We start from the raw sequence: 23165 nt of genomic DNA, 5'->3' as shown, positions 1-23165 counted from the left end.
TTATTGTCCATCCATACTCCCTTTATCATCCTATATCAATAACCATCGTTTCCATCCAGTCTCCACAGATCTACCCAAGCCATCCACTGACTACACCCCAGATGTGTGAGGCACAAAGGGAGAGCTCATGACCTACTTTAGGTCTACTAGCTGATGGAAGCCCAGCATTACAGGACACCCTCACTCCACACAGCCTTCATGTGAATCCAGCGACTACTCTCCCTCCCTCCCTCACCCACCCAGACCCAAGGATGAAAACGGCTGCTCCCGCTGAACTAAGAGCTGTAATGAATAGGCTGCCAGACCACCCCACTGTGGCAATTTGAAGAGGTCAACATTATATACCACCCTATTTGCTGTTGCGATGAGCTGTAGACAACTCCCATTATTTATTGGGAGAGGCCAGCGGAACAGCGCAGAGGTCACTGGACCCAGGTAAACGGGTGACATAAATAAGAGAGAGAGAGCGAGAGAGACAGAGTGTGAGAGAGAGAGAGAGAGAGACGGCGAGTGTGTGATAGAGAGAGAGAGGCGGCGAGTGTGTGTGTGTGTGTGAGAGAGAGAGAGAGAGAGAGAGAGAGAGAGAGAGAGAGAGGCAGAAACAAAGACAAAGATTCCTGTACTCCTACTATGTGTCCATTTATTGAGCGGTTACTCAGAGGAACGTGTTGGTTCAAAAACGTCTGGGAGGTTGTTTCCTACCAGTGGTGGTCCTATATTTGGATTAAAGGTGTTATTGGTGATTTTACCATTTTCTCTACATATGATTTTATGATAATTAGGATCTGTTTACCCGAAGTGGACAGGGACACCAAAGTCAAAATATGCAACGTTTGATGGATGATTAAAATGTTGCATTTCAAACTGGGGGTTAGCCTTTATTTTTTATTATTTTTTGTTAGAGGGTTCTCGTGGTGCTAGAAGACAAATGGTGTAGTTTTCCGTGGGTCAACAGGGTTTTCTATCCCATAATGTCCTTTCAGAGGGATGGAAGAAGCACTGCTCCCTCCCTCTGCAGCATGGAATGAACCATGGGCAACTGCATCTCAGCGGTTGATTATAGAGGTCTAGTGCCTAACATCATAATACCAACCTCTCAACATACAGTGAATGATAGCCTATCCGTGGTTGTTACATCGTATGAGGTCACCGCAGCATCACGTCAAAAAATGTATCCGCAAAAAATATTTTAAATAATAATTAAATAATATTTCTTCTGGTGTAGTTCAAAAACACCAAAATGTTCGAAAGAATCCACAAAATATCTCTCCAATCGATTTTTGTCTTTTGCAGGAAATAAAGGGTGAAAGACGTTTGTGTAACACTTACCACTCCATAGATGAACCCAAATGAACAGTCCTGCGAGGGTTCCACTGTAGCCTGGAGACACTGGAACCTTGAGGAGGAGCTATCACTTTGTCAGCGCTGAGAAGCTGAAAGCTTTTATGAAATACCAAATTACTAATTGCCCTGTGTTGTTTTCTTGCCTGGATGTCAGCTTGTAACATCTCCACTTCCATTAGATCTCTAACAGAGCAGTATCTTGCCCCATACAGAGCTGGCTAATATTGTAATTTCACACCAAGCTACGGAGGACCAGTGTAATTTTCCCTCAAATCATTTAAATTAGCTGATGGACTATTTGTATTGGCAAACTCTTACAGATTGCACCTATAATACCATAGTCAGGTTTACCCTTTAGACGTAGACTAGGGTCCACCCTTTAGACGTAGACTAGGGTCCACCCTTTAGACGTAGACTAGGGTCCACCCTTTAGACGTAGACTAGGGTCCACCCTTTAGACGTAGACTAGGGTCCACCCTTTAGACGTAGACTAGGGTCCACCCTTTAGACGTAGACTAGGGTCCACCCTTTAGACGTAGACTAGGGTCCACCCTTTAGACGTAGACTAGGGTCCACCCTTTAGACGTAGACTAGGGTCCACCCTTTAGACGTAGACTAGGGTCCACCCTTTAGACGTAGACTAGGGCCACCCTTTAGACGTAGACTAGGGTCCACCCTTTAGACGTAGACTAGGGCCACCCTTTAGACGTAGACTAGGGTCCACCCTTTAGACGTAGACTAGGGCCACCCTTTAGACGTAGACTAGGGTCCACCCTTTAGACGTAGACTAGGGCCACCCTTTAGACGTAGACTAGGGTCCACCCTTTAGACGTAGACTAGGGTCCACCCTTTAGACGTAGACTAGGGTCCACCCTTTAGACGTAGACTAGGGTCCACCGTTTAGGGAGGGCAAGTTGAATGTCTCAATCTTCCTGCTTTTCTGTTCCCTGAGTGGAGCCGTTTGTTCACAGGAGAGGTGGTGGCACATCAAAGGCTCCTTTGTGTAAAACAGACATAACTGCACCAGCTGAACTGAATGGGGATAGATGGGTCTGGACCTCTTGGGAGATGACAACCTGTGCACTGCGTTGTCTTCTGTAGAAACCATATGTATTCTAACGTCATAGGTTATACACAGATTTCACTCTCTTTCCCTTTTGGGGATAGCAGAAACCGAAGAGGTCAGGATGTATGTTTGTCAATTAAAACAATTGGATTTAAAATATCACCGCATGATTTGCTAAATGTAGCAAGGGATTATCAACCCCCAAAATCATAAGTAATCACGATCCACCCCAATCCTCAATAAAAACCCAGGTGTTGGTTGCAGCATCATTATTTCCTAGAGGAGACAATCTAGCATTCTCCCTAATGTCATCCTGACACACACACACCATGTTCCGCTCATCCAAATTAGGTCTAAAGCCTAGCCCTGTGAACAATGTTTGTTTTCTTTCTAGTGCCATCTTATTCCAGGATGACTAATAAAACAAGCCCCGGGGCCATCTGATGGGTAAACATCTGAGAAGCTCCCTGGCAGCCGTTCAACTCCCTCCTCTGCAGCCAATGGATAAGAGATTGCTGGCAAGCCAGCTACTTACACTGTAATATATGAAAGCACATGAAAAAAAAACCTTTTGGATAAACTTCCCAGTTTGTTTTTAATGTAAAGAGAGCTACTACCCTTTCACCAAAACAAATGGTTCACAAATATGGCAGTTCACACGTTTATACACTTCCGAGCGTGATAAGATGTCACTGTGCTGCTGAGAGGACTTTTGTCCAATTGGATATAAATGACAAACAAACCATAAGAAGACATTTCTCAGACAGTGATTGAGTAAAACCTTCTTTTTTTTGTGTGTCTTCTGGCACATGCGGGTGAAAATATGCCATTTTAAGTAAACATTTTTTGGTAAACATTCAATTTCGGACATGATCAGTTCAATAAAAGTCTATAGCCTATCTTTCAAACGTCTCGTCCCCCTTCGTCCTGCACAGGCTAAAGTAATAGTCACTTACAGTGGAAAACTGTGCCATTCAGGTTAGCTAAGGCGCCAGCTTCCCTTTCAGAGTCTCGTAGATGCACCACATCCACATCCTCCTCCTGGGAATGTTTATGGGTGGGGCTCTATGGCCTTAAAATGCATTAGGAGCCCACCCGTTTTTAGGTCCATGTTAGATAGGAACGTTAGAAAAACGTTTGTTTATCTTACTACACGTTCTGTGATAGCAGCCTGACCTTCTTCCCTGTTAGAACCATATTCCTGAGGTCGGCCAAAGATGGCAGCTTCATCTTGTCTTTGTTTTTGCTGTAAACATTCAGGAAAATTCCGAACAGAACTAAAAGGCCACTCCATATGTACCTGAGAGGAAATGGAACGGAGAGGCACGTTAGAATGTTTCCAGTGCCTTGAAAGCAGGCTAAATGTAACTAAAGTCAAATAGAAGAGACTGAAGATAAAATGACTTACTGAAAAGTAAAAGGCTTTGAGAAGAACATAAAGGATAGTACAATCGTCATAGCCTTACGTCCGGTCGTCACTGAAATGAACAGAAGATAGAAGAGTGAGAAAAATAATACCACACAACCTTGAATCTAAGTTTGTCACATCCAATGGACATCTAGGAAAGATACATTTCTTTAACTTTGGTGATGAGATTACTTAGACATTTGTCTTGCAGTTAATGTCAAAATGAATCTGGAAGTTTCCAGAACTTTTAAATAAGATTACGATCACTCTAATCTGGCTTCATTTCAGTAATCTGATATTACTTTTCTACCACTGCGAAATGTCAAACGTTTATGCGTTTAGAATTTAGAGATAAGTTGGAGGGTTAGTAAGGATATCACAAGTCATATTGTAGGGGCCATTATGTGGAACCATATGCTTACTTAGAACTTCCCTAACTCAAGATTCCATTGGTCCAAAAATTCCCAATATTCTGAATTAAAACGTTTTTTTGATAGTAAAATATGGACTAGTCATAGGAAACAATGGGAACTGTTCAATTGAACACTTTCAGACATAAAAAGAGAGTGAGAGTTATTTTATGCGGTTCCGCAAGCAAAGCGTTTGCCCAGACCCGAACGGTCTTCTCACCTGTGACTGCGACCAGGGCTCCAAAGAGTTTGATCAAGGCCAGCACAAATGAAATGCCAAAGTACCCCGTGAGAGAGAAGAAGAATGCATAACCGTATGTCGTCACAGGATGCTGAAAAAAATAAAATAATGATTCAATAGATTGTCATATCAACATCTTTTACCAATTCATATGTTATCCACAGAGCGCATCAAACAAATGCCAACTACAGAACGGTGCATGTTTCAACTATTATAATGAAACATGACAGAGAGGGTTCTACTAACCTGAGAGCAAAAAGCCACTGCTGGTCCCAATCCACCCACACCCAACAGGCCTGTTAATATGTACCCGAAACCGATGCAATAGGAATACAAAACCTTGAACACAAGCAAAATCCTTCACATAAGTCTCAGGTGATTCAGGACAGTTTATACAATTGGGTTTGCAATATAAATATACCACGTTGGTTTCAAGGCAGGTCCTCAGTACCTCACGGCACAACGCCTCTACCCTATTTGACCTAGATAGTTTCTGTGTATGTATTGATATGTAGGCTACGTGTGACTTAAAACATTTTTTTGATGTAGTTCTGTCCTTGAGCTGTTGTCTTTTCTATTAACCTTCTGTATTATGTCATGTTTCATGTTTTGTGTGGAACCAAGGAAGAGTAGCTCCTGCTTTCGCAACAGCTAATGGGGATCCTAATAAAATACCAGTACCATTTCAGAGTTGGAGCCGTTGTGGAGCTTCATGGCTTTCTCCTGCACGTTCCCAATGGCAGCGTCAGCGCACAGAGCCAGGGAGATGAGGAGGACCCCTAAAACACCAGACACAACCAGGTTAACCACCGTAACCAATAACAGCACAGCAATGGAGGCTTTGGAATTGCTGAAACAGCATCCTTTCTGTGCCTGTATTTTCAGAGTGTGGGGAAACCTATATGTTTGTACATATGTGGTACAAACTCAGACTCTTTAAGTAAAGGAGTTCAAACTCCACATTTAAAAGTACTTCAGTCCCAGCCCAGGTAACAACTACTAGACTTAATTTGCCCCATGCTCATAAATGTCAGTATTCTGATTACTTTGATACACGTTCTTGTCTTTAAAATTATTTGGATGGTGAAAGGATTGATCCTTGGCTAAACAGTGTCGTAACCATAGGGCCGATTTACCAGTAGATACATAACAGATTAAAATTCCCGTTACCTGTTGCATTGAAGTTGGGTGCCACTTTACTGTCAGCTAGGGTGAACCAGATGAGTCCTAGACTCATACAGAGAGCAGCCAATACATCCGCCAGATTGTACCGTTTCCCTAGAAAACAGAGAGCCGTTAAGACTACAGAGTCAAGGGAATTCCTCCATAGCAGCTGACTTAGAATTCAGGGAGACTACTTGATTGACACGTTCCACTTGGATAGAAAGTTGAATACACTCAGTGGATCTCAGTGTCGAGAACTTTTTTTCTGATGATTCCGATTGATCCAACACCTGTCATGACTGGACATCCAATCATCCAAACCTTTGAAACTAAAAAGGTGATCTAAAGGGCATTTCCCTTTGTGACAAGGGCTCTGCCTCAGATCAGCGTGAGTTGAGAGAGGCACGTGTCTCACTGGCTGCAGGTTATTATGTACAGTGAGGGAAAAAAGTATTTGATCCCCTGCTGATTTTGTACGTTTGCCCACTGACAAAGACATGATCAGTCTATAATTTTAATGGTAGGTTTATTTGAACAGTGAGAGACAGAATAACAACAACAAAATCCAGAAAAACACATGTCAAAAATGTTATATAAATTCATTTGCATTTTAATGAGGGAAATAAGTATTTGACCCCCTCTCAATCAAAAAGATTTCTGGCTCCCAGGTGTCTTTTATACAGGTAACGAGCTGAGATTAGGAGCACACTCTTAAAGGGAGTGCTCCTAATCTCAGCTTGTTACCTGTATAAAAGACACCTGTCCACAGAAGCATTCAATCAATCAGATTCCAAACTCTCCACCATGGCCATAACCAAAGAGCTCTCCAAGGATGTCAGGGACAAGATTGTAGACCTACACATGGCTGGAATGGGCTACAAGACCATCGCCAAGCAGCTTGGCGAGAAGGTGACAACAGGTGGTACGATTATTCGCAAATGGAAGAAACACAAAACATTTACATTTATATTTTAGTCATTTAGCAGACGCTCTTATCCAGAGCGACTTACATTATTTTATTTTTTTCATACCCCCTGTGGGAATCGAACCCACAACCCTGGCGTTGCAAACGCCATGCTCTATCAACTGAGCTACATCCCAAAAGAACTGTCAATCTCCCTCGGCCTGGGGCTCCATGCAAGATCTCACCTTGTGGAGTTGCAATGATCATGAGAACGGTGAGGAATCAGCCCAGAACTACACGGGCGGATCTTGTTAATGATCTCAAGGCAGCTGGAACCATAGTCACCAAGAAAACAATTGGTAACACACTACGCCGTGAAGGACTGAAATCCTGCAGCGCCCGCAAGGTCCCCCTGCTCAAGAAAGCACATATACATGCCCGTCTGAAGTTTGCCAATGAACATCTGAATGATTCAGAGGAGAACTGGGTGAAAGTGTTGTGGTCAGATGAGACCAAAATCGAGCTCTTTGGCATCAACTCAACTTGCTGTGTTTGGAGGAGGAGGAATACTGCCTATGACCCCAAGAACACCATCCCCACCATCAAACATGGAGGTGGAACCATTATGCTTTGGGGGTGTTTTTCTGCTAAGGGGACAGGACAGCTTTGCCGCATCAAAGGGATGATGGATGGGGCCATGTACTGTCAAATCTTGGGTGAGAACCTCCTTCCCTCAGCCAGGGCATTGAAAATGGGTCGTGGATGGGTATTCCAGCATGACAATGACCCAAAACACACGGCCATGGCAACAAAGGAGTGGCTCAAGAAGAAGCACATGAAAGTCCTGGAGTGGCCTAGCCAGTCTCCAGACCTTAATCCCATAGAAAATCTGTGGAGGGAGCAGAAGGTTCGAGTTGCCAAACGTCAGCCTCGAAACCTTAATGACTTGAAGAAGATCTGCAAAGAGGAGTGGGACAAAATCCCTCCTGAGATGTGTGCAAACCTGGTGGCCAACTACAAGAAACGTCTGACCTCTGTGATTGCCAACAAGGGTTTTGCCACCAAGTACTAAGTAATGTTTTGCAGAGGGGTCAAATACTTATTTCCCTCATTAAAATGCAAATCAATTTATAACATTTTTGACATGCGTTTTTCTGGATTTTTTTGTTGTTATTCTGTCTCTCACTGTTAAAATAAACCTACCATTAAAATGATAGACTGATCATTTCTTTGTCAGTGGGCAAACGTACAAAATCAGCAGGGGATCAAATACTTTTTCCCCTCACTGATAGAGCTATTTCTATTGTTGTTTTTTGTTACCATTTTCATTATTTCATTTCATTTAGACCTGCATGTTGGAGCTCGAAGCGTAAGATTTTCACTGTACCCTGCAATCACACCTGCAACCCTGTACATGTGACTATTGAACACTCAATCTGAATCTGAAAGGTTGGCAGGTGCACATGGCCCTTTGAACAAGTTCAGCCACGCAAAAAACGTTCTACTGGACTTTTCAATCAAATCCAAACAGGACAAGAGGGGGGAGAGAGGAGAGGGCTGAGGTTGGTTCGTGTTGGAAAACTGCAACAGAAAAGGAAAGGAAGAGGAGGCTGAAGAACCTTCCTAAACAGGCCGATAGATGCCTTGGGGGGACAATGTGACGCAGCAGGTTGGTCGTGCTTTCATTCCCCCTTTGAAGGGTTCACATCAGATCTCGTTCGCATCCTGTGAGAATGCAGTAGTGCTTCCAACTAGCCCCCCTGGGGGACCTGTGGTCTGCATCGTCAATACAGGCAGAGGGAGAAAGGAAAGAAAACAGCTAGCTTCTGATAGCTAGGACGTAGAACCATTATGAAGACCATGTCTTGGAGACGAAAGGCAGAATACTGAGCACTAGGCCTCCTCAAACTTGACACTCGCAAACAACCCCCAAAAAAGTATGGACGGAACTCCGAAATAACTGTTGAACAGTGGTCATTGCTTGGAGGTGAGGGTGTAACGAGTGTGAGGTAAGACACATATACGTTTCTAGACAGTGTGAGGTAAGACATAGGTTTCTAGACAGTGTGAGGTAAGACACACATAGGTTTCTAGACAGTGTGAGGTAAGACATGTTTCTAGACAGTGTGAGGTAAGACACACATAGGTTTCTAGACAGTGTGAGGTAAGACACACAGGTTTCTAGACAGTGTGAGGTAAGACACACATAGGTTTCTAGACAGTGTGAGGTAAGACACACATAGGTTTCTAGACAGTGTGAGGTAAGACACATAGGTTTCTAGACCGTGTGAGGTAAGACATGTTTCTAGACAGTGTGAGGTAAGACACACATAGGTTTCAAGACAGTGTGAGGTAAGACATGTTTCTAGACAGTGTGAGGTAAGACACACATAGGTTTCTAGACAGTGTGAGGTAAGACATGTTTCTAGACAGTGTGAGGTAAGACACATAGGTTTCTAGACAGTGTGAGGTAAGACACAGGTTTCTAGACAGTGTGAGGTAAGACACAGGTTTCTAGACAGTGTGAGGTAAGACATGTTTCTAGACAGTGTGAGGTAAGACATGTTTCTAGACCGTGTGAGGTAAGACACATATAGGTTTCTAGACCGTGTGAGGTAAGACACACATAGGTTTCTAGACAGTGTGAGGTAAGACACACATAGGTTTCTAGACAGTGTGAGGTAAGACACATATAGGTTTCTAGACAGTGTGAGGTAAGACACAGGTTTTTAGACAGTGTGAGGTAAGACACATATAGGTTTCTAGACAGTGTGAGGTAAGACACACATAGGTTTCTAGACAGTGTGAGGTAAGACACACATAGGTTTCTAGACAGTGTGAGGTAAGACACAAATAGGTTTCTAGACAGTGTGAGGTAAGACACATATAGGTTTCTAGACAGTGTGAGGTAAGACACATAGGTTTCTAGACAGTGTGAGGTAAGACACAGGTTTCTAGACAGTGTGAGGTAAGACATGTTTCTAGACCGTGTGAGGTAAGACACATATAGGTTTCTAGACAGTGTGAGGTAAGACACATATAGGTTTCTAGACAGTGAGGTAAGACACATAGGTTTCTAGACAGTGTGAGGTAAGACACACATAGGTTTCTAGACAGTGTGAGGTAAGACACATATAGGTTTCTAGACAGTGTGAGGTAAGACACACAGGTTTCTAGACAGTGTGAGGTAAGATACACATAGGTTTCTAGACAGTGTGAGGTAAGACACACATAGGTTTCTAGACAGTGTGAGGTAAGACATATATAGGTTTCTAGACAGTGTGAGGTAAGACACACAGGTTTCTAGACAGTGTGAGGTAAGACACATAGGTTTCTAGACAGTGTGAGATAAGACATAGGTTTCTAGACAGTGTGAGGTAAGACACATATAGGTTTCTAGACAGTGTGAGGTAAGACACATAGGTTTCTAGACAGTGTGAGGTAAGACACATATAGGTTTCTAGACAGTGTGAGGTAAGACACATATAGGTTTCTAGACAGTGTGAGGTAAGACACATATAGGTTTCTAGACCGTGTGAGGTAAGACACACATAGGTTTCTAGACAGTGTGAGGTAAGACACAGGTTTCTAGACAGTGTGAGGTAAGACACATATAGGTTTCTAGACCGTGTGAGGTAAGACACACATAGGTTTCTAGACAGTGTGAGGTAAGACACAGGTTTCTAGACAGTGTGAGGTAAGACACACATAGGTTTCTAGACAGTGTGAGGTAAGACACATATAGGTTTCTAGACAGTGTGAGGTAAGACACATAGGTTTCTAGACAGTGTGAGGTAAGACATGTTTCTAGACAGTGTGAGGTAAGACACATATAGGTTTCTAGACAGTGTGAGTTAAGACACATAGGTTTCTAGACAGTGTGAGTTAAGACACATAGGTTTCTAGACAGTGTGAGGTAAGACACATATGTTTATAGACAGTGTGAGGTAAGACACAGGTTTCTAGACAGTGTGAGGTAAGACATGTTTCTAGACAGTGTGAGGTAAGACATGTTTCTAGACCGTGTGAGGTAAGACACATATAGGTTTCTAGACCGTGTGAGGTAAGACACACATAGGTTTCTAGACAGTGTGAGGTAAGACACACATAGGTTTCTAGACAGTGTGAGGTAAGACACATATAGGTTTCTAGACAGTGTGAGGTAAGACATAGGTTTCTAGACAGTGTGAGGTAAGACACAGGTTTTTAGACAGTGTGAGGTAAGACACATATAGGTTTCTAGACAGTGTGAGGTAAGACACACATAGGTTTCTAGACAGTGTGAGGTAAGACACACATAGGTTTCTAGACAGTGTGAGGTAAGACACATAGGTTTCTAGACAGTGTGAGGTAAGACATGTTTCTAAACAGTGTGAGGTAAGACACACATAGGTTTCTAGACAGTGTGAGGTAAGACACACATAGGTTTCTAGACAGTGTGAGGTAAGACACACATAGGTTTCTAGACAGTGTGAGGTAAGACACATAGGTTTCTAGACAGTGTGAGGTAAGACATGTTTCTAGACAGTGTGAGGTAAGACATGTTTCTAGACAGTGTGAGGTAAGACACATAGGTTTCTAGACATTGTGAGGTAAGACATGTTTCTAGACAGTGTGAGGTAAGACACATATAGGTTTCTAGACAGTGTGAGTTAAGACACATAGGTTTCTAGACAGTGTGAGGTAAGACACATATGTTTATAGACAGTGTGAGGTAAGACACAGGTTTCTAGACAGTGTGAGGTAAGACACAGGTTTCTAGACAGTGTGAGGTAAGACATGTTTCTAGACAGTGTGAGGTAAGACATGTTTCTAGACCGTGTGAGGTAAGACACATATAGGTTTCTAGACCGTGTGAGGTAAGACACACATAGGTTTCTAGACAGTGTGAGGTAAGACACACATAGGTTTCTAGACAGTGTGAGGTAAGACACATATAGGTTTCTAGACAGTGTGAGGTAAGACACAGGTTTTTAGACAGTGTGAGGTAAGACACATATAGGTTTCTAGACAGTGTGAGGTAAGACACACATAGGTTTCTAGACAGTGTGAGGTAAGACACACATAGGTTTCTAGACAGTGTGAGGTAAGACACAAATAGGTTTCTAGACAGTGTGAGGTAAGACACATATAGGTTTCTAGACAGTGTGAGGTAAGACACATAGGTTTCTAGACAGTGTGAGGTAAGACACAGGTTTCTAGACAGTGTGAGGTAAGACATGTTTCTAGACCGTGTGAGGTAAGACACATATAGGTTTCTAGACAGTGTGAGGTAAGACACATATAGGTTTCTAGACAGTGAGGTAAGACACATAGGTTTCTAGACAGTGTGAGGTAAGACACACATAGGTTTCTAGACAGTGTGAGGTAAGACACATATAGGTTTCTAGACAGTGTGAGGTAAGACACACAGGTTTCTAGACAGTGTGAGGTAAGATACACATAGGTTTCTAGACAGTGTGAGGTAAGACACACATAGGTTTCTAGACAGTGTGAGGTAAGACATATATAGGTTTCTAGACAGTGTGAGGTAAGACACACAGGTTTCTAGACAGTGTGAGGTAAGACACATAGGTTTCTAGACAGTGTGAGATAAGACATAGGTTTCTAGACAGTGTGAGGTAAGACACATATAGGTTTCTAGACAGTGTGAGGTAAGACACATAGGTTTCTAGACAGTGTGAGGTAAGACACATATAGGTTTCTAGACAGTGTGAGGTAAGACACATATAGGTTTCTAGACAGTGTGAGGTAAGACACATATAGGTTTCTAGACAGTGTGAGGTAAGACACATATAGGTTTCTAGACCGTGTGAGGTAAGACACACATAGGTTTCTAGACAGTGTGAGGTAAGACACAGGTTTCTAGACAGTGTGAGGTAAGACACATATAGGTTTCTAGACCGTGTGAGGTAAGACACACATAGGTTTCTAGACAGTGTGAGGTAAGACACAGGTTTCTAGACAGTGTGAGGTAAGACACACATAGGTTTCTAGACAGTGTGAGGTAAGACACATATAGGTTTCTAGACAGTGTGAGGTAAGACACATAGGTTTCTAGACAGTGTGAGGTAAGACATGTTTCTAGACAGTGTGAGGTAAGACACATATAGGTTTCTAGACAGTGTGAGTTAAGACACATAGGTTTCTAGACAGTGTGAGTTAAGACACATAGGTTTCTAGACAGTGTGAGGTAAGACACATATGTTTATAGACAGTGTGAGGTAAGACACAGGTTTCTAGACAGTGTGAGGTAAGACATGTTTCTAGACAGTGTGAGGTAAGACATGTTTCTAGACCGTGTGAGGTAAGACACATATAGGTTTCTAGACCGTGTGAGGTAAGACACACATAGGTTTCTAGACAGTGTGAGGTAAGACACACATAGGTTTCTAGACAGTGTGAGGTAAGACACATATAGGTTTCTAGACAGTGTGAGGTAAGACATAGGTTTCTAGACAGTGTGAGGTAAGACACAGGTTTTTAGACAGTGTGAGGTAAGACACATATAGGTTTCTAGACAGTGTGAGGTAAGACACACATAGGTTTCTAGACAGTGTGAGGTAAGACACACATAGGTTTCTAGACAGTGTGAGGTAAGACACATATAGGTTTCTAGACAGTGTGAGGTAAGACACAGAGGTTTCTAGACAGTGTGAGGTAAGACACACATAGGTTTCTAGACAGTGTGAGGTAAGACACACAGGTTTCTAGACAGTGTGAGGTAAGACACATAGGTTTCTAGACAGTGTGAGATAAGACATAGGTTTCTAGACAGTGTGAGGTAAGACACATATAGGTTTCTAGACAGTGTGAGGTAAGACACATATAGGTTTCTAGACAGTGTGAGGTAAGACACATATAGGTTTCTAGACCGTGTGAGGTAAGACACACATAGGTTTCTAGACAGTGTGAGGTAAGACACAGGTTTCTAGACAGTGTGAGGTAAGACACACATAGGTTTCTAGACAGTGTGAGGTAAGACACATATAGGTTTCTAGACAGTGTGAGGTAAGACACACAGGTTTCTAGACAGTGTGAGGTAAGACACATAGGTTTCTAGACAGTGTGAGATAAGACATAGGTTTCTAGACAGTGTGAGGTAAGACACATATAGGTTTCTAGACAGTGTGAGGTAAGACACATATAGGTTTCTAGACAGTGTGAGGTAAGACACACAGGTTTCTAGACAGTGTGAGGTAAGACACATAGGTTTCTAGACAGTGTGAGATAAGACATAGGTTTCTAGACAGTGTGAGGTAAGACACATATAGGTTTCTAGACAGTGTGAGGTAAGACACATATAGGTTTCTAGACAGTGTGAGGTAAGACACATATAGGTTTCTAGACCGTGTGAGGTAAGACACACATAGGTTTCTAGACAGTGTGAGGTAAGACACAGGTTTCTAGACAGTGTGAGGTAAGACACACATAGGTTTCTAGACAGTGTGAGGTAAGACACATATAGGTTTCTAGACAGTGTGAGGTAAGACACATATAGGTTTCTAGACAGTGTGAGGTAAGACACATATAGGTTTCTAGACAGTGTGAGGTAAGACATATAGGTTTCTAGACAGTGTGAGGTAAGACACATATAGGTTTCTAGACAGTGTGAGGTAAGACACACAGGTTTCTAGACAGTGTGAGGTAAGACACATATAGGTTTCTAGACAGTGTGAGGTAAGACACACAGGTTTCTAGACAGTGTGAGGTAAGATACACATAGGTTTCTAGACAGTGTGAGGTAAGACACACATAGGTTTCTAGACAGTGTGAGGTAAGACATATATAGGTTTCTAGACAGTGTGAGGTAAGACACACAGGTTTCTAGACAGTGTGAGGTAAGACACATAGGTTTCTAGACAGTGTGAGATAAGACATAGGTTTCTAGACAGTGTGAGGTAAGACACATATAGGTTTCTAGACAGTGTGAGGTAAGACACATATAGGTTTCTAGACAGTGTGAGGTAAGACACATATAGGTTTCTAGACAGTGTGAGGTAAGACACATATAGGTTTCTAGACAGTGTGAGGTAAGACACATATAGGTTTCTAGACAGTGTGAGGTAAGACACATATAGGTTTCTAGACCGTGTGAGGTAAGACACACATAGGTTTCTAGACAGTGTGAGGTAAGACACAGGTTTCTAGACAGTGTGAGGTAAGACACATATAGGTTTCTAGACCGTGTGAGGTAAGACACACATAGGTTTCTAGACAGTGTGAGGTAAGACACAGGTTTCTAGACAGTGTGAGGTAAGACACACATAGGTTTCTAGACAGTGTGAGGTAAGACACATATAGGTTTCTAGACAGTGTGAGGTAAGACACATAGGTTTCTAGACAGTGTGAGGTAAGACATGTTTCTAGACAGTGTGAGGTAAGACACATATAGGTTTCTAGACAGTGTGAGTTAAGACACATAGGTTTCTAGACAGTGTGAGTTAAGACACATAGGTTTCTAGACAGTGTGAGGTAAGACACATATGTTTATAGACAGTGTGAGGTAAGACACAGGTTTCTAGACAGTGTGAGGTAAGACACAGGTTTCTAGACAGTGTGAGGTAAGACATGTTTCTAGACAGTGTGAGGTAAGACATGTTTCTAGACCGTGTGAGGTAAGACACATATAAGTTTCTAGACCGTGTGAGGTAAGACACACATAGGTTTCTAGACAGTGTGAGGTAAGACACACATAGGTTTCTAGACAGTGTGAGGTAAGACACATATAGGTTTCTAGACAGTGTGAGGTAAGACATAGGTTTCTAGACAGTGTGAGGTAAGACACAGGTTTTTAGACAGTGTGAGGTAAGACACATATAGGTTTCTAGACAGTGTGAGGTAAGACACACATAGGTTTCTAGACAGTGTGAGGTAAGACACACATAGGTTTCTAGACAGTGTGAGGTAAGACACATATAGGTTTCTAGACAGTGTGAGGTAAGACACAGAGGTTTCTAGACAGTGTGAGGTAAGACACACATAGGTTTCTAGACAGTGTGAGGTAAGACACACATAGGTTTCTAGACAGTGTGAGGTAAGACACACATAGGTTTCTAGACAGTGTGAGGTAAGACACAAATAGGTTTCTAGACAGTGTGAGGTAAGACACATATAGGTTTCTAGACAGTGTGAGGTAAGACACATAGGTTTCTAGACAGTGTGAGGTAAGACACAGGTTTCTAGACAGTGTGAGGTAAGACATGTTTCTAGACCGTGTGAGGTAAGACACATATAGGTTTCTAGACAGTGTGAGGTAAGACACATATAGGTTTCTAGACAGTGTGAGGTAAGACACATAGGTTTCTAGACAGTGTGAGGTAAGACACACATAGGTTTCTAGACAGTGTGAGGTAAGACACATATAGGTTTCTAGACAGTGTGAGGTAAGACACACAGGTTTCTAGACAGTGTGAGGTAAGATACACATAGGTTTCTAGACAGTGTGAGGTAAGACACACATAGGTTTCTAGACAGTGTGAGGTAAGACATATATAGGTTTCTAGACAGTGTGAGGTAAGACACACAGGTTTCTAGACAGTGTGAGGTAAGACACATAGGTTTCTAGACAGTGTGAGATAAGACATAGGTTTCTAGACAGTGTGAGGTAAGACACATATAGGTTTCTAGACAGTGTGAGGTAAGACACATATAGGTTTCTAGACCGTGTGAGGTAAGACACACATAGGTTTCTAGACAGTGTGAGGTAAGACACAGGTTTCTAGACAGTGTGAGGTAAGACACATATAGGTTTCTAGACCGTGTGAGGTAAGACACACATAGGTTTCTAGACAGTGTGAGGTAAGACACAGGTTTCTAGACAGTGTGAGGTAAGACACACATAGGTTTCTAGACAGTGTGAGGTAAGACACATATAGGTTTCTAGACAGTGTGAGGTAAGACACATATAGGTTTCTAGACAGTGTGAGGTAAGACACATATAGGTTTCTAGACAGTGTGAGGTAAGACATATAGGTTTCTAGACAGTGTGAGGTAAGACACATATAGGTTTCTAGACAGTGTGAGGTAAGACACACAGGTTTCTAGACAGTGTGAGGTAAGACACATATAGGTTTCTAGACAGTGTGAGATAAGACATAGGTTTCTAGACAGTGTGAGGTAAGACACATATAGGTTTCTAGACAGTGTGAGGTAAGACACACATAGGTTTCTAGACAGTGTGAGGTAAGACACACAGGTTTCTAGACAGTGTGAGGTAAGACACATATAGGTTTCTAGACAGTGTGAGATAAGACATAGGTTTCTAGACAGTGTGAGGTAAGACACACAGGTTTCTAGACAGTGTGAGGTAAGACACATATAGGTTTCTAGACAGTGTGAGATAAGACATAGGTTTCTAGACAGTGTGAGGTAAGACACACATAGGTTTCTAGACAGTGTGAGGTAAGACACATATAGGTTTTTAGACAGTGTGAGGTAAGACATATAGGTTTCTAGACAGTGTGAGGTAAGACACATATAGGTTTCTAGACAGTGTGAGGTAAGACACACAGGTTTCTAGACAGTGTGAGGTAAGACACATATAGGTTTCTAGACAGTGTGAGATAAGACATAGGTTTCTAGACAGTGTGAGGTAAGACACATATAGGTTTCTAGACAGTGTGAGGTAAGACACACATAGGTTTCTAGACAGTGTGAGGTAAGACACACAGGTTTCTAGACAGTGTGAGGTAAGACACATATAGGTTTCTAGACAGTGTGAGATAAGACATAGGTTTCTAGACAGTGTGAGGTAAGACACACATAGGTTTCTAGACAGTGTGAGGTAAGACACATATAGGTTTTTAGACAGTGTGTGGTAAGACACACATTTCTATAGAGTGCATCTATTATGATTTTTCTCTATTGTTAAGTTCATTATCACAGTCATGCAAAATGACAAACATTATTCACGTCAAGATCAGGGCCCGTATTCAGTAGGAGTGCTGATCTAGGATCATGTCCCCCCTGTCCATATAATCTTATTCATTAAGCTCTAAAAGGCTCAACTAATCCTATATCAGCTCTCCTACTCTGAGACTCTTTGTGAATACGTGCTCTCATACAAACAGAGATCCACTTACCTTGAATGAATATCCCTCCTATCATGACAGGAATGAGTTTGCAGCACTTGAAGATGACCTGTGTAGGATAATTCAAGTAACCCAGTGAGGTGTTTGATAGACCCATGGTCCCCACCGTTAGAAATGCTATGATCATGTACGTCTTCCCTGGTATTCTGCAATGAGAAAAGGAGCAATTAGCCTTGTGGGATGACAACAAAAACAAATACAAAAGGTTACTAGCAATACAAAATGAAGTGTTGTTGATATAGTGAGGTCTAGTGAGAGATCACAGGTCATATTCTTTGGCGTTATAATGCACATAGCTTATTAAGATAATATGTATAGTTAACGGGATAGAGCCTGATCATCATTCTATGATTAAGTAAATCTGTTTTTATAGTGCTCAAACGCCATTAACCATGAAATAGGCTAGTCCATCTATGGACTTTCTTCTCTGGAAAGCACTACTTTTGGATTCCCGTCTTTATTGATGAACACCATCCTACTTTTGTTAGCTGAAGCGCAGAGGCCTAATGGAACTCAATTCCCTTTAATTTCCTCGTTTACCTTCTCCGTTTGTCCTGTGTGAGCTGCAATTCCACCAGTCCAAACAGGGAGTAGAACCCAAACTGTACCAGGGTGAGGTACCATCCAAAGGGCTTGAAACCCTCCATGGAAAATATTAGCTCCTGAAAACAGACAAACAAATTGTGCTAAGTTTTTTTTTCAGGCCTACGGTGAGGTAAATCACAACTTTTCCTGTGGCTTTTCACAGAATCTTCAGTGAGGCTTGCTGATAAAGTTTCCCTACTTTGCATGTGGCAATAACCAATTGTACAGGTGAATCGATCGATTAATCAAATGTATTTTATTAAGCCCTTTTACATCAGCAGTTGTCACTAAGCCTCCACGAGGAACAAGCACAGCAGAAGAGAAAGCACAGTTTCCAGGAAAACTTCCTAGAAGGAAGGAACCTAGAAAGAAACCCATCCTCTTAAGACTGTACCAGGTTGAGATTTAGAGTACATGTGGCCATAAAGTGAAGAATGTGGAAAAGTTGACATGTGTTTGCAATAAACTCATATACTACTAAGAATACATTCATAATACACCTTTCTTCAAAAAAAGTGTGGACATTGGAACAGAGCCTCTGGCTCATAGCCTAGGGAACATCCGCCACTAACGAATTAGTCAGAGGCAGCCTGGGGTGTAATCACTCTAGCACACTGTAGCAAAACAGTTGCAAAACAATCTCAACGGAAAACGTTTTGCAACGAAAAAACTAGAGTTTCAGGTAGGTCCCTCCCCGTTTGCTTCTGCTTGGTTCCTAGTGAATACACCTTCAGCTTACCTGTAGGTAACCATAGAGGAGGTAAAAGAGGAAGACGCCCGCAGTGCAGATGCCGAACTGGGTGGCTGTGTTGAAGCTGCTCAGGTTGATGCCTAGCACTCTCAGCTCCTCCACAGACTTGATGTGCGGAGACATCGTGACCTCACTGGACGACGGAATGGAGATAGACAGATGCTTCCGGTCGTTGTTGTAGTTCATCAGGCCTAATTTGTCACTCATGGTGTCTGGGGGCTGGGGAACAAAGACAGGAACAAGGTAGTTTCATTACTTATGTTGCAAAATACGCGACTGTCAGACTACCGTAAAACTTCAACTAAACGCAGTCTCAAATAGCCGCCTATCCCTTTTAATAGCTGGGCAACAGCACACATTTCAGCAAATAAACGGCAGGCTATTAATGTACGTTTTATGGTATAAACAGAGGGTGGGAAGATGAGGAAGAAAAGTTGTCTGTGTATTTGCACGCTCAGATAGTAGCCAACACTGCATTAAGTATCACTGACACACATTGGCCAATTCAGAACTGGCATAGCTAGCTAGCTAGAGAACTTACCTGTTACAATCAAGGACAGCAACAGTGCAATTATCATTCATCTGATTTCCGTGGGCATCTCTGGATTTGACTCCCCTAGATGTGCAGCGCTACTAAGCCAGCTAGCTAGCTATATGATTGAGTACAACAATGATTAATTGTTAGCTAATATGCTAGTAATCTAGCTAGCTAGCTACACTACATCACCAAAAGTATGTGGACACCCCTTCAAATTAGTGGATTAGCTAGCTACATCACCAAAACGTATGTGGACACCCCTTCAAATTAGTGGATTAGGCGATTTCAGCCACACCCGTTGTTGACAGGTGTATAAAATGAAGCACACAGCCACGCAATCTCCATAGACAAACATTGGCAGTAGAATGGCCTTACTGAAGAGCTCAGTGACTTTCAACGTGGCACCGTCATAGGATGCCACCTTTCCAACAAGTCAGTTGGTGAAATGTCTGCCTTGTTAGAGCTGCCCCCGTCAACTGTAAGTGCTGTTATTGTAAAGTGGAAACTTCTAGGAGCAACAACGGCTCAGTCGCGAAGTGGTAGGCCACACAAGCTCACATCTGTCCTCGGTTGCAACACTCACTACCGAGTTCCAAACTGCCTCGGGAAGCAACGTCAGCACAATAACTGTTTGTCGGGAGCTTCATGAAATGGGTTTCCATGGCCGAGCAGCCGCACACAAGCCTAAGATCACCATGCGCAATGCCAAGCGTTGGCTGGAGTGGTGTAATGCTCGCCGCCATTGGACTCTGGAGCAGTGGAAACACGTTCTCTGGAGTGATGAATTACGCTTCACCATCTGGCAGTCCGACGGACGAATCTGGGTTTGGCAGATGCCAGGAGAACACAACCTGCCCCAATGCATAGTGCCAACTTTAAAGTTTGGTGGAGGAGGAATAATGGTTGGGGCTGTTTTTGATGGTTTGGGCTAAGCCCCTTAGTTCCAGTGAAGGGAAATCTTAACACTACAGCATACAATGACTTTCTAGACGATTATGTGCTTCCAACTTTGTGGCAACATTTTGGGGAAGGCCCTTCCTGTTTCAGCATGACAATGCCCCTGTGCACAAAGTGAGGTCCATACAGAAATGGTTTGTTGAGATTGATTTGGTAGAAGTTGACTAGCCTGCACAGAGCCCTGACCTCAACCCCATCCAACACCTTTGGGATGAATTGGAACACCGACTGCGAGCCAGGCCTAATCGCCAAACCTCACCAATGCTCTTGTGACTGAATGGAAGCAAGCCTGCAGCAATGTTGCAACATCAAGTGGAAAACCTTCCCAGAAGAGCAGAGGCTGTTATAGCAGCAAAGGGTGGACCAACTCCATATTAATGCCCATGATTTTGGAATGAGATGTTCGACGAGCAGGTGTCCACATACTTTGGTCATGTAGTGTACTTAGTTAGCTAGCTAACCACTGCAGTGAGCTGTGTGGCAAATCCTAAAACGACCACTGAACATTTTCAAAACACCAACATGACATACATTCCGACCAGCCTTATTAGCAACAGCGCTGTTATTTCGCAATTCAAAATAAAATGTCCTAACTTCTTTGCATGCTAGGAAGCAGCTTTTCTGAAAAATATATATACCTGGCTAGCTGCTACAAGCTAGCATGCTAGCTAGCTGAACAACACTTCCGGGTTTGAAATATGTACGGTGCCGTTGTTTTTCAATCGAGTCGGAACATTAGCATGTTTCCAAACGTGGCAGGTCCATTTCATAAAGCGAATGTGCGGTTATATTATTAAAATTTTAATCATTCTGAGGCGAAAAGACCAGTAGCACATCTGCTAACTTGCGTACTGCTGTCCTGGCAACAGCCAATAACTTAAGCGCTGACTCGCGTCGAACTATGACCTCGTTTCCCATTGGTGGAGGGTAACTATTTCTAAAGTCGTTGCTGTAAATAAGAAGGCGTTCTCAGTCAAATTACCTGGTTGAATACTGGTTAAATGAAAAACTACACCAGAGCAGGTGAAAAGGGAAATGCAGAGGCATAGGGAAACTACATTCGTAGACTAATCAGTCGGTGCAAAACAGAAAATATGTTTTTATTTTTGTTCACATCATGCATTTGCATCTGACTATTGGTAAGCTTGGTCTTATGTGTAGTTAGAGATATCCACAACCTACCTTGTCCAGTGCTGGAGGGTCCATAACTTCTTATTTCATCAAACACATAGGATTACATTGTGTACACACACTGGTCATCTTTCATGTCTGGAAACAATTGCTGCAACTAAATCAGCAAACAGCAGAACCTGTCCTTCCAGACTGTCTACCTTAGAAGGGGGCTGGGAAGTAAGATGCCTATTTATATTTTACATTCCTTTCGTGTTGTGTGTTTACTTCTCATTGTTTTTTTGCAATTCAACAAATGGTGAATTATGAGCTCACTGGATATAATTGACAAGAAGGCCAGATAGAACATGAATTTAATTATTTTATTCTTGCCTACTACAGATTCAATTACCGAAGCAGTACCAGAAAGGCGAAACTTTGAAATATCCCTTGTCTGACCGAGAAGGACCGATCCTGTCCTGTGTTTGATGTTGGCACTCCTCAAGGCCTTTACAGCTCACAGTATGATTCCCTCTTTCCCTCACCTCCCCCCAGCCCTTACTGTATCCCCCCCTCCTCCCTCCCTCCCTCCTCCAGCCCTTACTGTATCCCCCCCCCCCCCCCCCCTCTCTATCCCTCTCTCTCCCTCCCTCCAGCCCTTACTGTATCCCCCCCTCCTCTCTATCCCTCTCTCTCCCCCCCTCCAGCCCTTACTGTATCCCCCCCCCTCCTCTCTATCCCTCTCTCTCCCTCCCTCCTCCAGCCCTTACTGTATCCCCCCCCTCCTCTCTATCCCTCTCTCTCCCTCCCTCCAGCCCTTACTGTACCCCCCCCTCCTCTCTATCCCTCTCTCTCCCTCCCTCCAGCCCTTACTGTATCCCCCCCCTCTCTATCCCTCTCTCCGCCCCTCCAGCCCTTACTGTATCCCCCCCCTCTCTATCCCTCTCTCTCCCTCCTCCAGCCCTTACTGTATCCCCCCCTCCTCTCTATCCCTCTCTCTCCCTCCCTCCAGCCCTTACTGTATCCCCCCCCCCCCCTCCTCTCTATCCCTCTCTCTCCCTCCCTCCAGTCCTTACTGTATCTCTCCCCTCCTCCCCCCATCCCTCCTACCTTTCTGTCCAAGCCGACCTGGGCCTCTCTCTCCATCCACACAGGAGGTTAATTCACTCTAGGATGGCATTATTTCCTCCCAGCTCTTTGACAATATAAAAATTCAGAGTGGACAGCTCAATCTCTCTTCCATCTCAGATTTGATTGTAATGGTATTGCCTTTTGTCCCTAGGGGGCCCCGAGCCGCCTCAGCCGGGGCTTTATGACACTAAATAGCCGGGCTACAATTTTTCCATCTATTCAAAAAAGTCTGTTAATAACTCATTTCGAATGAGACTTGGGCACTGCCTGGCTGGCCACTCCGGCCAGGTCCCATACCCCCACCACTCACAGGTCACCTCCTATGCCTAGAAAGTGCCTAAGTGCTGAATGCAAGGGGTTAATTAATGTCTCTGAATTTACGAGTCCCCTTCCTGTTACACTGCACTCCAATTGACACAAATGTCATATTTACAGCCTGGCTGTAAAAAAGTATTCAGTAATG

The 23165-nt window shown here is 43.1% G+C and overlaps 1 protein-coding gene across 2 annotated transcripts; it reads right to left on the bottom strand.

Annotated features, from left to right (window-relative positions):
• Window positions 1–2983: 2983 nt before the first annotated feature.
• On the bottom strand, window positions 2984–21357 carry LOC311125426 (adenosine 3'-phospho 5'-phosphosulfate transporter 2-like). 2 transcript variants are annotated; one of them, XM_084199468.1, is made up of 11 exons: window positions 21100–21357; window positions 19508–19616; window positions 18955–19185; window positions 18171–18292; window positions 17622–17776; window positions 5640–5747; window positions 5151–5248; window positions 4716–4808; window positions 4449–4560; window positions 3819–3888; window positions 2984–3710 (listed from the first exon to the last, which is right to left on the bottom strand). In XM_084199468.1, exons 3-11 carry the CDS (start codon window positions 19171–19173, stop codon window positions 3560–3562), a joined length of 1128 nt encoding a protein of 375 aa, XP_084055594.1. In that variant the 5' UTR covers window positions 19174–19185; window positions 19508–19616; window positions 21100–21357; the 3' UTR covers window positions 2984–3559. The 2 variants fall into 2 exon arrangements, with proteins under 2 accessions (XP_084055594.1, XP_084055595.1); XM_084199469.1 differs by lacking the exon at window positions 19508–19616 and having other exon boundaries at window positions 21100–21347.
• Window positions 21358–23165: the final 1808 nt, after the last annotated feature.

This window comes from Coregonus lavaretus (assembly GCF_964263955.1).
Source record: "Coregonus lavaretus genome assembly, contig: HAP1_SCAFFOLD_840, whole genome shotgun sequence".
Lineage (NCBI taxonomy): Eukaryota > Metazoa > Chordata > Actinopteri > Salmoniformes > Salmonidae > Coregonus > Coregonus lavaretus.
This window is presented reverse-complemented; position numbering and strand designations above follow the sequence as displayed.